This window comes from Episyrphus balteatus, chromosome 3, assembly GCF_945859705.1.
Source record: "Episyrphus balteatus chromosome 3, idEpiBalt1.1, whole genome shotgun sequence".
In the NCBI taxonomy this organism is placed as follows: domain Eukaryota; kingdom Metazoa; phylum Arthropoda; class Insecta; order Diptera; family Syrphidae; genus Episyrphus; species Episyrphus balteatus.
Window position 1 is genome coordinate 33082578 of NC_079136.1, and position 17639 is coordinate 33100216.

Genomic DNA, 17639 nt, shown 5'->3' on the forward strand with positions numbered 1-17639 from the left:
CACAAAAGTAATCATATGTTTCCATAATTACTACAATCAATTGTCATACAATAACAATTAGTCTTATCCCACCCACCTACCAATCTATTTATGGGCCAAGATACATATCTACACGCTAACGCTACACCATACTATCAAGGTATGTACATACCTACCTCCCAATTCGACCCAACAGGAGAATGAGATGTCATATCATTTATACTTCCGATCGAGATACATACCTACGTGCCTACATAGGTACATACATGCATCCCCAACCTAAACCAAAAAAACAAAACAGCAATATCCTTACTAAGAGAGAAGCAACCTACATGATCGGCATAACACAAAAGCAACCTAACGGGGTTTTTATTCAAAACAACAACACTTAAACAGAGCACAACAGCTACAATAAAAAATCAAACAAAACAAACACATTTGCTGCGCAAAAATTATAAAGGATTTTGAAGAAGTTAGACTCTCAAAATAGATACATCACATGTATACATCATCCAAGATACATCCAAGATACATACACATGTACATATATTGTGTAATAAATACCGCCATTAAGAAACCACGCAAACGGACAGCCAATATGATATCAAACAATTTTCTTTAGTTTTCTTTTTGTTTTTACTTCGTCCCTTATTTGTATTCACAATCATCTTATTGCATTATTTGTGTGCACGTCCACGTACAAATGTACATAGATACCTGAATGTATCCCCGCAAGAGTTGGTATACCCAGGTAGTGATCTCATTTGAAACAAAATAATTAGGTAGGTATGTAAATAATGATTTGCATGATTGTAGGTACATATATATATTAAGGAGGTATGACGTATGAGCCATATTTTTGAAAAGTCTTGATGGGAACACAATCAAGGATAACTATTAAATTTTCATGATTCATTTTATATATATACTGCAATATAATTTGCAAATACCTATTTCGTTTGATTTTTTAAAAACTTAGAAACCTATTACATACTTACGTACATTATAGGTACATAAATATGAAAACCTATTTTGTTAGTTTTTATAACGCTGAACTAAGTATTTCAATTAACAAGCAAATGGATGTGAAACACAGTCAAAGAAATCTTCAAAGAGGAATTCATTGATTGCCTCTTGATTACGGTTATATTTTTTATTTATCACTGCACATCATCACATATCGATACAAAATATGTATATCGTAATACTTTTATTTCGTGCGACATCTTCGCTCAACTTCTATTTTTTGTTTTCTTTTTTTTTTTCTGTTCTTTTAACTCTTTTTGGTTTGTAATGTATTTTGTATACCTATTATTATTATTTTTTTAATAACGGAATGTATTTGCTTTTGTATTTGTAGGTATTTCTTTTTCTTTTTCACACGCTGCACAAGCACAAGGGTGTTTTTTCTGTATGCACACGCGGATTTTTTTGTCTTTAAATGTCACACACTCACAGAAGGATCTACTGTTTCTAGCTTGTATCTGTTACATAATTTACGTTTATACGAGTAAATAGTTTTTTTTTTTTTTTTGTTTTATTAATTTTATTAAAGGACAGGTCGCTTAGAACAAATTTGGTGTCGAAGGACCGTGAACGATAAACTAGAGAGTGGACTGTAATATTAAAATGTATCTATATGAAATAAATAAATAAATAAAACACGAATTGTCTTGTTTGTGACTGCGCGCAGCACGTCCTTTTAATTTAAAGGTCTTTTTATGACTGACATTTTTGACTGAGGAAAATGAGAGGAGGAAAAAGAAGGATGCAACACACACACAATCGTTGGCTGGTGTTGTTGGTTGCTAAGTAAAAAGAAAGTACACACAGCTTGTTCGCTGATCGCCTGTTCCTTTTTGATGTTGTATGTGTTGAGAGGCTTCTCCTGCGAGTAGGCGCGGATTATTTAACAGGTACTTCTTTTGAAGGGAAATTTTAGATTGATTTTTAAGTTTTTATTATTAAATTTCTTAAAAAAAATCTTTTATTAATAAATATAGGTATTTATAAATTAAAAAGTTTTTAAGTATGTATCTATTAAAGAACCGTATTCTTCATTTCTAAATTCCCGATACATAAATGATGATTTCAACTACGTTTTTTTTTATAAAATCGTTAAAGAAACATAAAATTAAAAATATGTAAGAAATGTTCTTTTTTTTTTGAAAAATCGTTTTGTTTTTTTTTAAACAGGAGTATAAAATATTTTGAAACTTTGTTTTTATGAGTCGATAAATTATTTACTTTGAATGGCATACCAATTTTGTTTGTTTTACAAATATTACAAAATTTGTAAACATATGCCTATCACATATGTATTGAAAAATCGTTTTTTTTTAACGATTTCTAATATTTAATGAAACGTACGTTGTGTCAAAATTTGAATGAAATGAATGAGATATGTAAAATAAATTTTTTTTATTGTAGGCTTAAAGTCTACAATAAAAAAAAAATTTATTTTAAATATTAAAAAAAAGTCACCTAATTTGTTAATGAATGAGATATGTACAATATTTTTTAAGCTTCAACCTAACAAATACATTTATATATGTAAGATTGAAATACAATGTTCAGAGTGCTTATTTAACTTTACAGATGCTTTAAACTTAAGATTTTCAGACAATGGTCTATTATAGCATTTACACATAAAAAAGCTGTTGTTTATTGTGAAAAGATGATAAGTCCGGAACTTATCCTGTTTTTTAAACTAATAAAATATTTCGCGTATAGCTTAAAAATCGGTTATGGATAGAGTAGACACTTCATATTTTAAAGACAGTCGTGGTTTGGTTATCGCTAGATTACAAATTTAGTAAAAAAAAATTTTTTTTGAAAAAATGGAGTTATCATGTTTTGAAAATAAATGATTCAATTCACGTTCGTGCGCTTGTTCGTCCATCTGTACGTACCTACATCGATATAATATTCATTGATTGTTTTTGGATAACTGAACGAAAAGCTTATACATATATGTAGGTGTATTTAACTAGAAGAACAAGAACGTGTGACCCTATTTCACATTTTATTTTAATTCTATTGGAAACTTTGGTTCTAAGAAAACTTATAGATGCGAAAATACATGAAAATTAAATTAGGAAAAAAAAAATTCGTATATGCTTACATAAACATAAACAACCAACATAACTTTTATAAATAGACTGATCAGCAGATTTTTCACAGGAAAAATAACTGATTGATATCAATGAATAGTACAAAAAAGTCATTTCCAGCAATAAAAACATGTCAGTCTATCGATATGTATCGGCACCATTTTCTCGGAAAAGCGCAATATTAATGCAGTTTTTATAAATAATTTATGAAACATATTACTATGTTTTTCATGTCCCCTGCATTGACACAGTTATGCCTTAAAAAACCTAAAGCGCCTCTCTTTTTGCTTTATATACTTTAATTTGCCTCCAATCCTTAAATACGTAATATAAGTAAAAACAAAGTAAATCAAATCGTGCTGAGTTTTTCTACTTTTTAAATAAATAATTAATTTACTCCTAATAACTTTAAAAATAGCTTTTATATTTATGACAAAGTTAAATATTGCTCATCTTAACCCTTGCAAAATACAAGTCATCGACTATAATGATAAACAAGGTTGCAACAAGAATCTAGACTACAAAGTTCACATGCAGCCGCACACACATTATCCTATGGGTTATTATAATTTACTAAAGTAGCATTTCTGCACCTCCATTAATATGTAAATAACGCAGCATTATTCATGGTTTCCTTTCTGTGGGCCAAAAGTTATGCACCATCAACCGCCGCCATATTAAACTTTAACCTAAGAGTTCTTATACCTATACACTTTGTATAAGGTACTTACTTACATCCTTAAGTGTAAACCTACAATTTTTGTTTTTTTCTTCTAAAAATACAAAACAAAAATGACTTTACTTTCTATACTATACACACACAAAGACACTTTAATACTGGAATACTGCTTCTATATTATTATTATCCTCTTATATTTCCAGGATCATGGGATTCCGTCGTGCAATGCCAGTAACCGGTCGCCTATTAAACATAACCACAGATATTTACCAGGTTGCTGATGATAATTTATTAAAGACATTCTTCGTATCTCCGTCCAACAATTTATGCTTCCATGGAAAATGCTCATACTATTGTGATACATCGCACGCCATCTGTGGTAATCCGGACACACTCGAGGGATCTTTTGCCGCCTTTCTGCCAGCATTCGAGCAAACGCAGCGAAAGGTAAGAATAATGTTCTGCATTAGAAAATTATTATTATTGTAAGGATGTAAGGTTTGGGATGGGGTGTCTGTATGGAGATGGAGAGTTGAAGTGGGAGCAGCTGCTAGAAAATATTGGGAGGTGATGCTATCTTCGCGTTTCGTTACTTTGCCTGGTGCCATGGCATTGCGATGATGTCGCTTGGCATTTCATCCTCATCCTCTTCTTGCAACACACACACACACACATCCTTGGAAGCTGAGTGGCGTAAAAATGTCCGCGAAATAGTTTATCCGTTTATCATCTTTTTTGTTTTTTTCATTTGTCATTTTTTCTTCCTTTAGTTTTTTGGTTTTTTTCTTGGAGAAAGAAGGACTTTTGTTCATTATGTCTTTTGGCAATGTTCACTCGTTGTGATATATTAATTCGCTAAGTTGGCGAGAATAGCGAGAAAATTTGCACAAAAAGTCGGATATGTCTGGGGGTTTTCTCCATTTTTGTGCTCTTCTGTTTTTCTAGCTTCGTTATGACATTTTAATATGGGTTATTAAAATGATAATTTTTTTTTCTTCGTACATTTTTTGAACTTACTGCAGTTTGGTTGTCATAAAGCTGCTTAATATGAGTTTTTTAAAATGAGAAAGTCAAAGTTATGATATGTTAGTGGATAGATAATGTGCTTATGGGAGTTTTGGATGAGATAGAAATTGGATTTTGAGCATTTAAGGCACTTGGGATGTCGTCATACCAATGAAAAGTTGAAGAAAAAATATGCTCCCTTTTCCTTACTACATATATGATTACTTACAGAACCATCTATCTAAAAATTTTGCTCACATTTGGATTACATTCATAGTTTTTGGTTTGATTTAATTAATTAAAATATTGAAAATTTTTAAATTTTAAAACTAATTGAAAGTATTGTATGAAGCTTATGCGCAGTAAGAAACTTTGAAAGTTTTGAAGTAGTAAACTACCTTTACTAAAAAAAACTAACCTTATTTATTTTCGAATTTAAGAAAAAAGCTTAAAAATGGCAATATTTAGTTAACCGCTTTATATGATCAATTTTTTAAACGTTTCTAATTAAAAATACTTTAATCTCTATGGGTTTAAAATTGCCAGTTTTGCTGTATTATGTTTTAAAATTTAAATTAACTTTTGTGAAAATTTTTTTTTTTAATTTCTAGGTTATTTAATTTAAAAATAACCTAATATTAACTTTTCGTTTCATTGAAAAGAGTAAAAGTATCTATAATAAAACTGTTTAAAAAAAAATTTTAAATAGTATGTCATTTTCAAAGTCAACTTTTTTAGAAGTGCTTAAAAAAAATTGAACTTATTTTTTCTTTTTTAAGTTTAAGATTTGAAACTTTTTGAAGAGGGGTAACTAAAGCAAATTATTGTGGAAATTGGCCGTACAGCTCCAATTTTGCTCTTATTTTTTTTTTTAAAGGTCGGTACCTATATAAAAATACTTCATCCTATAAATATTAAAAAACTGTCTTATTGTTTTTTAAAACTTAAATGAATATTTTTGTGATCAAAACAGATTTTTATTTTTATCTCTAACAAAAATAGTAAAATTTTGTTAACATATTGTGAAAATCTACAATTTTATGTATCAAGAAGTCTTAAATTTGTTCAAAGCTAAATAATATTTTTACTATTATTTTTGGAAAAAAAATTTAATTGTTTGTAAATTCGGTTTACGGACGCTTATTTTATATAAAGTATTATTTGTGAGTAAAAATATTTGTCCTTAAGCAAAGCCAGAAAAATTAAAAAAAAACTATTCTTAAAATATTTTATGTTCCCAGCAAAGAGGACCTATGTTGTTTTATTATTAAATAATGATATTGGAAGATAAGTGTTTTTAGATATCAAAAAAATTAGGTAGGTTTTAAAAATATTTTTTTTATATATTGTCTTAACGCACTATAGTATAATAATTATACTATAGTATAATAATTATACTAGTGCGTTAAGACGTAATTATTACTTTTTGTTATCCTGTTATCACTACTAGAAACCACCTGTTAATTTTTTTTAAAGTTTTTATTGTTTTTGTTTTTTTAAGTTTTAATTGTTTATTTATCAAAATGATAATATCAGCTAGTGATGGGAACTATCGAATAAAAACTATGAAACTATCGATAGTTGTAAAATATTAATTCATTCGATAGTTTTAAATCATTCATTCATTCATTCATTCATTCATTCATTCATTCATTCATTCATTCATTCATTCATTCATTCATTCATTCATTCATTCATTCATTCATTCATTCATTCATTCATTCATTCATTCATTCATTCATTCATTCATTCATTCATTCATTCATTCATTCATTCATTCATTCATTCATTCATTCATTCATTCATTCATTCATTCATTCATTCATTCATTCATTCATTCATTCATTCATTCATTCATTCATTCATTCATTCATTCATTCATTCATTCATTCATTCATTCATTCATTCATTCATTCATTCATTCATTCATTCATTCATTCATTCATTCATTCATTCATTCATTCATTCATTCATTCATTCATTCATTCATTCATTCATTCATTCATTCATTCATTCATTCATTCATTCATTCATTCATTCATTCATTCATTCATTCATTCATTCATTCATTCATTCATTCATTCATTCATTCATTCATTCATTCATTCATTCATTCATTCATTCATTCATTCATTCATTCATTCATTCATTCATTCATTCATTCATTCATTCATTCATTCATTCATTCATTCATTCATTCATTCATTCATTCATTCATTCATTCATTCATTCATTCATTCATTCATTCATTCATTCATTCATTCATTCATTCATTCATTCATTCATTCATTCATTCATTCATTCATTCATTCATTCATTCATTCATTCATTCATTCATTCATTCATTCATTCATTCATTCATTCATTCATTCATTCATTCATTCATTCATTCATTCATTCATTCATTCATTCATTCATTCATTCATTCATTCATTCATTCATTCATTCATTCATTCATTCATTCATTCATTCATTCATTCATTCATTCATTCATTCATTCATTCATTCATTCATTCATTCATTCATTCATTCATTCATTCATTCATTCATTCATTCATTCATTCATTCATTCATTCATTCATTCATTCATTCATTCATTCATTCATTCATTCATTCATTCATTCATTCATTCATTCATTCATTCATTCATTCATTCATTCATTTAGTTACTATTTTCATTCGAATAGTTTTTTTATACGATAGTTTTGTCACTAAAATAGTTTTTTTATTTGATAGTATTTTCTTTTGAACATTATTCTTATTCGATAGTTTTTTCATTCGTATAGTTTTTCTATACGATAGTTTTCTCATTCGATTAGATTTTTTTTTTACGATAGTTTTTTCATTCAAATAGTTTTCTTAAGCGATAGTTTTTTCATTTGAATAGTTTTTTTATACGATAGTTTTTATTCAATAGTTTATTCGATAGTTTGTTCGATTGTTTTTATTCGATAGTTTTATTCGATAGTTTTTTATTCGAATGAATAAATGAATGAATGAACTATTCGATAGTTTAAATCATTCGATAGTTCCCATCACTAATATCAGCATATCATCTTTTGCTCGAAAATATTATATCGACTCAGAAAAAAATTTAAAATCTTTAAAAAAAAAACTTCATAGCTATTAAGTGTATGTGGCGATATCCTATATTTTTGGACTTAAAGAAAAAAATTAAATTATGTTAACATTGAAAAAAAGTGATGGTGATCGATATGCAATCTATGTATAATATCGAAGAATGTTTTCGGCGAGAAGATTTGCTTGTCCTAGCTTGAAATTAATTTAATACATTTTTCATAAAACTGATTTTTTAAGTCGCATTTTTTATTTTTTAAATGAAAATAATTTTTGATCAGACTCAAGATTTACATACGTAAATTATTATCAAAAAGTATTTTTTTTTTCCGAAATTTTCGATAAAATTGGTTTATTCAACTGATGAACCAATAATTGCTTTAAAAATCTTAATTAAATATTTGATGATAACTTTCAGATTTTTTTTAGATTTTTGATATAATTAAACAAGTGCATATCCTAAAATTTCCCCCTTTCTCAAAATATACAATTTTTTCGTAGATATTATGTTTTTTTTTTAATGCATTGTTTTGATTCTTAATATTAAAATGCATACAAAAACTTAGTGCAAAATTTGGTTACGCTACCATAACTTTAAAAGGTTTTCACGCTTTGACCTTAAAAATCGCGACTTACGGACATTTTTTTAGACTTTTGAGATACACATAGAATGCAAAAACGAAAATATTGAGCAAAAAAAATATTAGCATTCCTTCCGATGTTAAACCCTTATTTGACTGGACTATGGTAGAGTATCCACATCTTAATATAGTCAGTTGGTTCTCCGCTGCAAGGTATATTTCAATGTTAATTTCTGTGCTCTTCAGATTTCTTTTTTTTTTTTTTGCTGTCCACTTCTGCTCAGGAAAAAAAACTTTAAATCCAGTCTATTATTTCTGTTCAGCGATATCTGTTTCAAAAGCAGGATCTACTCTCTCTCTCACCAAATCAGTAATCTTGTACTGAACTTTAGCGCGTTTGAAAGTTAATCCTCATAAAACATCCGATTCCTTTAAACAATTCATCAACCAAAATCCAAGGAGTTACCTACACAGATATAAAAGTTTTAGGTAGGTACTCCTCTTGTATTTGATGTGTTTTTTTTTTTTTTTTTTTCATTCTAGTCTTGCTCTTTCTTTCATTGCTCCTTATCTCGCATGTTAAAATTACAACAAAGTTTATTTGGAACTGGTTAAATCTCAAGTAGCACAGGATTACTTAAAAAAGTAGTTACAATTCTAAAGCTCTTTTGAGTTCATATTACATAAGTAGATAAAAGATGCAAGTCGGGCGGCTGTTAGGAAAAATTAAGAAAAAAATCCCTATAAAGAAGGGTAAAAGATTTAATAAAGAAATCATAAAGTACATCTACATTTAAAACTCCTTTAAAATATATTATTTTAAGCTTCTTTTTATAGATCAAAATTTTCTTAGCTCTTCGGGTAATATACAAGTGTTAAAACATTCCATTAGAATATATATGTATAATAATTTGCAAATATTTTTTTCAATAAATTCAATAATTTAAATGAATTAAAAACGCCTTCTATCAGTTAAATAAAATAATAAATCCAACAAAATCAGACTGACCTACTTTTATTTCTGTAAAAAAATTAATTATCTAAATGTCCTTTCTTAGGAAAATTGTTACCAATAGGTACATTAAGCTTTCTGACAATAGAAAAGAAAAAAAAAAAAAAAACAACAAATTTAAATTGAGGACAGATCACATCCTCCAGAACACAAAAGCGAGTTGATTTCATGATTCTATTCTAAAATAAAAATTTAAACAAAAAAAAAAAAAAAAACTAAAATTCCAATACAAATTCCTACAAGAATAAAAAAATAAATTAAAAGAAAAAAAAAAAAAAAACTGTAGTGGGGTTTTGGGTTTGGTCGCCCTCGAAAACTATCTAAAGAGGATTTGAACAATAATATGCAAAACAATGCCAGTGTTCCCGCATTTTATTTTTTTAAATCTCAAACCATAGTACTTCTCTACTCTGTATATAGTCCGGCGACCACAAGCATATCAAAGTAGATGATGGGGATGCTTTTATACTATCCCTTAAAAAAAAATAATACAAAAAAAATAAAAAATAAGATAAAAAAGGACTCAGTGAATAAATTATTCTTTGTAAAAACCAGTCGCCTACAATGCAACAATGTAACGGATGCATTCCACTTCACGTTTTTTTTTTTAGGTACATTTAAATAAGTTACATCCACCTACAATGATCCTTGCTGGTTAGGAAGTGCAACTTTGACCTATTTGAAAATGCAGAAATCTTTTTTTTTTTTGTGTTTTTTTTTCCTGTGGCTGGGATTTTCGTTATATTTTTTTTTTTTTTGTTCCTTGTGTATACTTTTATTTTTCTCTCTTTATATTTTAACTTTGTCGATGGGATTTGCAATCCTTTAAAGGAGATTTTTTTCCGTATCTATCTTTTAACCGCATTTAAATAAAATCCTTTTCAATACAAATTCTCCGCATAGACAAAGGTGAATGAATATCTTGGTCGACGACCCTTCTCTGAACGGTACCTACGTATAATATTTTTTTGTTTTATTTTATTTTTATTTTTTTTTTTTCACTTCTGTATGCGGGGTCTTGTCGGGGGTTTTTTGACTATGTCTGGAACAAGAAAAATGCAAAACGAGAGGTAGTTTTGATTTAAAAAGAAATTATATTTTTAAAGTCCTTGTTTCGCCACTGTGGAAAGAGAAGAAAACCTAATTTCTTGTTAATATGAAGGTGGGAGTGATGTCTTGCTAATAAAAAATATTTCTCAGAAAAGAAATGAACACTCCAGCTTAATTTTGACGGCCACAGCAACTTTTCAGTTTCTTAAAGTCGTTGTTTAAAAAGTGGATAGTTATTTCTTAAATGTACCCAAGTAAAATTTTGTTTTTAGTCATTCCTTTTGTCCCTAGAGGGCGCTTTATTTAATTTAAGGTGGCGTCTCAGAGCCTATATTCAATGGATAAGCAGGATATTTCCATTGATACCTTATTTCTCAAATTGTGATAAGTAGGTTAAAAGTAATAAAGGAATCTATGAACATAGAAAAACTTTTTCTTTTAAAAAAGACTGGTTACGGAAGATGGATAGTTAAAATTGCCCTCCAGTATAAAAGCCCGCATTTAAAACTGAAAAAATAAAAAAAAAAAAATATTAGCTAGGTATGTCCCAAAAATAGAATTGTCTTCTTCTTCTTTTGCACTTTGGACGGTTTCTTCATAAATCATTCAGCCATTGTCCTGGGTAATTTTGGGGTCATTATCAGAATTCGTTGTCGTCGTCGCTAAGTTATATATTCTTCGTCTTTTTCTTTTTTTAATTAAAATGCAAATAACTTTTGTTTCTTTTTTTCTTTCTTATCCCTAAGTAGGAATATTTGTGTTGGCGGAAGGAAATGCTATAAAACCGAACAAAATAAGCAAAGTGCTTTTTTGTTGTTCTTTATTTTTTATAAAGTGTCTAAGGATAAAAATGAACTTATTAATATTAATCAGATATAAAATTACTTTTAAATGCTTCTGTTGAAAATCAATTAAGATTTTTACACTGGTTTTCAACTTAAGTATAGGAGTTTTTTTTGGTGGACAGTAAAAGGTAAAGAAAAATCTTAATTCAATACAAACAAGAAAAAAACATATTTGGGGTACAGGCATCGTTAAATATTTGCTATAAATTTAAAAAGAAATTCAAATAATGATGTTTAAAGGATTATTTTATGCATGCATTGTGGATAATTAAATTAAGCACGTGTTAACCCATTGTATACCAAAATCATCAATTTTAAAATCAGAAACGTGTTGGGAATTATCGAAATTTTAACAAATACGTCAATCAGCACCTTTCTTGCAAAGACTGGCTATCCTAGAGAGGATGATGCGGAAAACCTAAGAAAAAAAAAATTAAACTATCCATTCTGGAAATGTTATACCTAGATGTAGCCGTTCCATACTAAATTTATGAGGAACTAAGTTTTCTATATTTTAATATGAATGTCTTGTAAACGGTTAAAGCAATCAATTTGATTGCAAGAAATTTTTTATAGAACGTTTAAGCCCCTACAAGAATATATCTTGTTAATTCGAAAATAATGAATTTTCAGTGAATTAGAAAATTTTGAAAAGTAAAAAATTTTTTTATAATTTTTTTTAAATTTGACCTCGAATATCATTAGAATGGTTAGATTAATGAAAAAAGTTAACAAGACCTTTTTTGTGGATCTATTTCCTACAAGAATATGTCTTGCGCGTTTGATTATTTTAATTTTTCAATTTGTTACAAAATTAAGAACAAAAAACGAATTTTTAAAGATTTTCTGGATTTTTGGACCTCAAATATCTATTAAACGGTTAGATAAAGGAAAAAAGTGTACAAGGCCTTTTTTTGTAGAGCGTTTAATTTCCTACAAGAATATGTCAAGAAATTTGCTAAAAAGTAGATTAAAAAAAAAATGATTTTCTTTTTAGTGGAAGCTTGATGTAAAAATGGAAAATTGCGAAATCTTGCAATCGATTTTTCGGAGTACCAAATCAAAAAAACAGAATTTTGTTTTTTTGACCCACCCTAGTGTATAAATATTTAAATTTTCAAAAATATAAGAGTCATGGCTTTTTATGCGTATTAAATATTTTCAAAATTATTCATTAAAATGTTAAATCAAGATTTAACCTTTCTTCTTTCTTTCTCTTGTACATACATTTTTCTCCAGAACTTATACTTGCTCTAGAAGTTATACTTATTTCTAAGGTTTGTTTAAAATACCAAAAAATGCACCATTTGCAATTTGCAGTATTTACGGTACTGTAACTTTGAAAGAAAAAGATAATTATATTTCCAATCTAAAAAATTCTTGCGAATTTTCTGTCCGACCAGTTGTTCACGAGATATTGAGACAAATGCGGTTTTTCAAAATGGCGGACACTCCACAAGACCAAACAAAACGCAAACAGAGATTTGTACTGAAATTTTTAACTCAGGATTTATACTCAGGATTAGCTGACTTCAGAACTTTTTGAGATATGTAGGTATTAAAATCTTTCTTAAATGGTGTTAAAAATTACGAAAAATTCTCCTATACCAAGTTGCAAGAAAATCCATCTTTCCGTAAATGCCCTATCTCGACGTGATACAATTTACTTGTAATTTATTTTGTCTGTGCCATAGTTGTGATGCAAAGCAACGATGCGTTTTTGAATTAACCCTTTTATTATTATCAGACCATACAACAAATTTGTTAATTTTGATTTTGGAATAGGCTTTAAACCGTCTTAAAAACCAATAAAAAACATCTTTTAATTAAAATAAAGTGTTTATTCATTAATTTTAATGTTTTTTGTAGGAAATATCATCATAAAAAAAATTTTTTTTAAATGAAAAAACGATAATACGTTTTAGAAAAACATCTAACAAAAAAACCGCCCCACATGGGGGCAAGACCGCCCTATCAACTTCTGTTGATAATAAAACCGTTTCTATCTTAAAATTTGGAAACGTATGCTATATTTTCATCGGTTCCCAACTTTTATTACAAAAAAAGAAAAAGTAAAGACTTTTAAATATTTCATTTAAAAAAGTACAAATTTCTTTTCACACAAAACATGACGATTTGATGAAAAATCATAAAATTTACTATAACTTTTCGGGATTTCAACCAAATTTACAGTCATAATATAAGCTATTTAAAAGTCCTGCCAATTTAGTATTTTTTCATACAACATAGTACAAAAACCGTCGTGGCCCCATAGGTGGTCTTGCCCCCACTTCCCCTATATCGAAAGAAAAATTGTCAAAAATGCAAAAAATATATACAAAAACGAAATTTTTCATCCTTTGTTAATTTAAACGAATTTTTTACAAAAACACTGCATCAAAACTTTGAAGCTTATTAACCCTTTCGAACCCAAGGTTTGAAAATCAATACTAAAATATGTTTTTTTCGGTATTATCGGGTCAAAAACATCACAACTAAGAAATATGAATAGCAAAAAGTTATTTTCCAAAATAATAAATAGTTTTGCTAATGTGTTTTTCTCATGTTACATGTAAGTAACATGCACTGCCTATGACCACCAAAATAAATTGCACGACTGGGGTCGCACGTACTTGCTCTCATGCTTAAAGTAACTATAATGTTAAAGCTTTTTATTCAAGAAATTTAAAATTTGATATTTTGAAGAAATTTCATAAGTAGTATAAAAAAATTAAATCGGTTTTTTATAATTAATTAAACTCCGTCATACATTATCTTAAAAAAAAAAAACAAATATGCCATTTTATTTCTTGTATAAAAAGGTATTTTTAGAAAAAAATTTTCGAAAATTGTAGGAGCCGTTTTTTAAAAAATTAATTTTTTATGTATAAAAATGTTTTAACATTTTTCAAAAAAAAAATTGGTATGCCATTTTGAAGAAATAATTAATTTACACATAAAAACTAAATTTCAAAATTTTTCATTGATCCGTTTTCAAAAAATTGATTTTTCAAAAAAAAATTTTGAAATATTTTTTAAAAAACCAAAAATGCGTTTTTTGAAAATTTTCTAAAATTTTAATATTATCTTTACTTACACACTTTTGTATAAAAATTTTCATTTAAATCGGGTTAATTTTGTATGAGATATTCAGAAACGAAAAAAACCGTTCTATGACAGGTACCGTTAATAACGGTACAAAAAATAATTTTTTTTATTTAATAAGTTGGCTCTTATGTGCAGTACTACACACAAAAATTTTAATCAAAATCGTTAGAGCCGTTTTTGAAAAAAATTAACTTTTCTATTTCCGTTATATGGCAGGTACCGTTAGTTTTGGTCATAAAAATAAAATTTCAATTCCCCCTCTAGGGAATCACCAAAAACTGCTAACTACCAAGTTTGAAGAAAATCACTTCACTCGTTTAGGCTGCAGCTCCAGATAGAGACAGACACACAGACAGACAGACAAACAGACAGACAGACAGAATTGCCGGACCCACTTTTTTTGCATTCTCCATCATCGTAATGTCATGTAAAATTGTTATCTCGAGTTCGATTTTTTTTACGAATCCTAAACTTGCCCTATAGTACCTATATCGCAAGTAAAAAGTCGGAGAACTGAGAAAATAACTTTTTATGAAACTATAATGTATGCTACTTCTTCTAAGCAAAAAAACAAAACACTTTCTGCATTAAGATTTTTTATATTTTTTTTTTCAAAATTATGACCATATATAAAAAAAAATTTTTTTCAAAAAAAAAAAAAAAAAAATGTGAATTTCAGTCCCTTTCTCGATAAAAAAAAATTAAAGGTATGATATTTGACTAACTTTTTGTAATACTCCAGTAACTAGGCATTATTATCTTTCAATTAAGCCATCGTAACCTAAAAAATTGTTTAATTTAATATTTTTTACGAATTTTTAAAAAAATGTTACATGAGAGTAACGCTGGGTCCGAAAGGGTTAAATTTCCGATATTTGAAGCCTGAGACCATCTCTGTAGGTCTTATTGTTTTCAATATATTTTTTCAATATAGATAAAATGTTTTTTTACAAAAAAATCTTTGTTAAAATTGTTCCTTTATGAGTAAGTAAATGAAATGCACGACTGGGCTCGCACATACTTGCTTTTGCAGTTCAAAACACTTTTATATTAGTCTACTTGTAGATTTTTAAAGCTGGCTCTAAATTAAAAAAAAAATTGATATTGAGAAAGAGCCGACATTTAGGGCAAAATTTTGTTATATGAAAAAATTTTTGTTGTTGTTGACTTTTTTGAGAAAAAATAAAAATGCAGTTTTATTGCCACTGCTTTAAATACTACGTATACAAAGTTTAATCAAAATCGTTAAATCCGTTTTCGAGAAATTCCCAATGTCGTATTTTTTTTGTAGGGGAGGAAAAAAAACCAACTTTCAGAATTCCATAAAAATCATCTGTACCAAATTTGAAGAAAATCCATTTACCCTTTTATGCTGTGGAAATGTGTACAGATGGACGCACAGACGCACGGACGGAATTGCCAGACCCACTTTTTCGGAGTTCTCCATCATCGTAATGTTGGTTTTGATTAAAAAATCAAATTTTTTTTTCGACACGAAACCAATACTTGCCGTATAGAGCAAGTTAAAATCAACAAAACGGCTAAAAAATACCTATGCATATTGTTTTTTGTTTCAAAAAGACGACCTCATTTTCGACATCACTCAAAAACGTTTAAATGCAAATCAATACAGCTGTTTTATAGAAAAATAAATTTTTCCATATTTGTTATATTTTGGACATTAATTCTAGTTCTTGAAAAAATTGTGTTTTCTCTAAAATATTACCTTAAAAAGTACTTAAGTACTAAAGTACTTATAATAACAAGCCCAAATAACTGAGCACGAAATTTCAGTTTTTTTGAAATACTAAACCTTTCAATTAAACCCTGAATTTAAAATGAAAGAATTTAATATTTCGATCTTAATATAAAACGTAATTGAATCTTTGTCGTAGCCCTACGTTTCTACGGAGTAAATTACCTATCTCAATCACTATCCCTAGCATATCTAATATCTATATCTATTTTCTTCAAGGAACGTTATTTAATATGTCCTTCTTCGTTTATAATTTAAATAATACAAAATGAATGAACCGTATAATCTTGAATTGCTTTTAATATTCAATTGCAGGTTTGGAGACATCCTTGGCGACGATCCTATCACAAAAGAAGGAAAGCCCAATGGGAAACTGACGCTGACTACTGTACAATGGTAAGTTTAAATGGGAGAATGCGATTCTTTCTTCTTCACTTCACTTCGTTCGTTTTTGCTGTTTTTTTTTTTTGTATTTTTTTTCTGCTCTTCTACAACCGGTTGCTTGGCACTTTTTGATTATGATACTGATTGTAAGGTCTTTTCTATTTTCTTTATTGCCTCAAGAAATGATGCAGACATAGAGAAGAACGCAATTCAAAGAAGATTTTATATATATATTTTTTTTTTAAGTCAAACTCTTCTTTAGGATATTGCTTCAAGTTTTGTGAGTACCTTTATCCTTTTAACCCTTCAAACAAGGCAACTCTCAAACTATAGAGGTCGTGCACTTCCTGAGTGGCAGCGCTAGAATATAAAATTTCATGTTTTCTGTAAATAAATGAATGAATGCGAGAATGCAAACAAATAATAATAAAGGGAAAATACAAATGCAATGCTGATGGTTTCACCATCACAGGACTTAATATTTTCCATGTTCTAGGTGAAATGAAAATTATTATTTAGCTGTACTTTGGGAAGCTCTAAGAAAAGAAAAAAATCTCCTCCTGATCCTAATGAAATACATTTTAAAAAGGAAAATAACAATATTATCCTCTCTCTTGCAATGTTCAGAACCAGAACGCAGTTGCATGCAGTTTGAGAGATATTTTTTCAAAAATTATAAAACCAATTTTGCAGTTTTCTTTGAGTTTTGATGATGAAATCAAAATGAACTTGTTTGTTTGAAAATTTTCATCTTAATTTCAAGAAAACTGAAAGAAATTAAATCAAAAGACTTAATGAAAAAAAGCTTTTGGATAGAATTATTTTTTATTCGTCGCTTCAAGGTAAAATTTTATAATTATTTTATGCTCAATAAGTTCTTAATGTCTAAATGTTTTTTTCTACTAGTTAATTAATTAGTAAGTACCTACTTAACATCTTCAAGAAATTATATTCTAAAAATAACAGATTTTTCTTATGCGTTGCTTACAGATCTGAACAATTTGTGTTTCTGTCGGAAAGAATAATTTGAAAAGTCTTAGGAAAAAAAT

General features: G+C 28.0%; 1 protein-coding gene across 1 annotated transcript in view; it reads left to right on the plus strand.

Annotated features, from left to right (window-relative positions):
- The window catches only part of LOC129915244 (extracellular serine/threonine protein CG31145), a 107766-nt gene that overhangs the window by 81284 nt on the left and 8843 nt on the right, over positions 1-17639 (plus strand). The window contains exons 7-8 of the mRNA XM_055994725.1: positions 3975-4218; positions 16522-16602. Of these exons, the coding sequence (XP_055850700.1) occupies positions 3975-4218; positions 16522-16602 (325 nt within the window). The remainder of the gene's footprint in view (positions 1-3974; positions 4219-16521; positions 16603-17639) is intronic.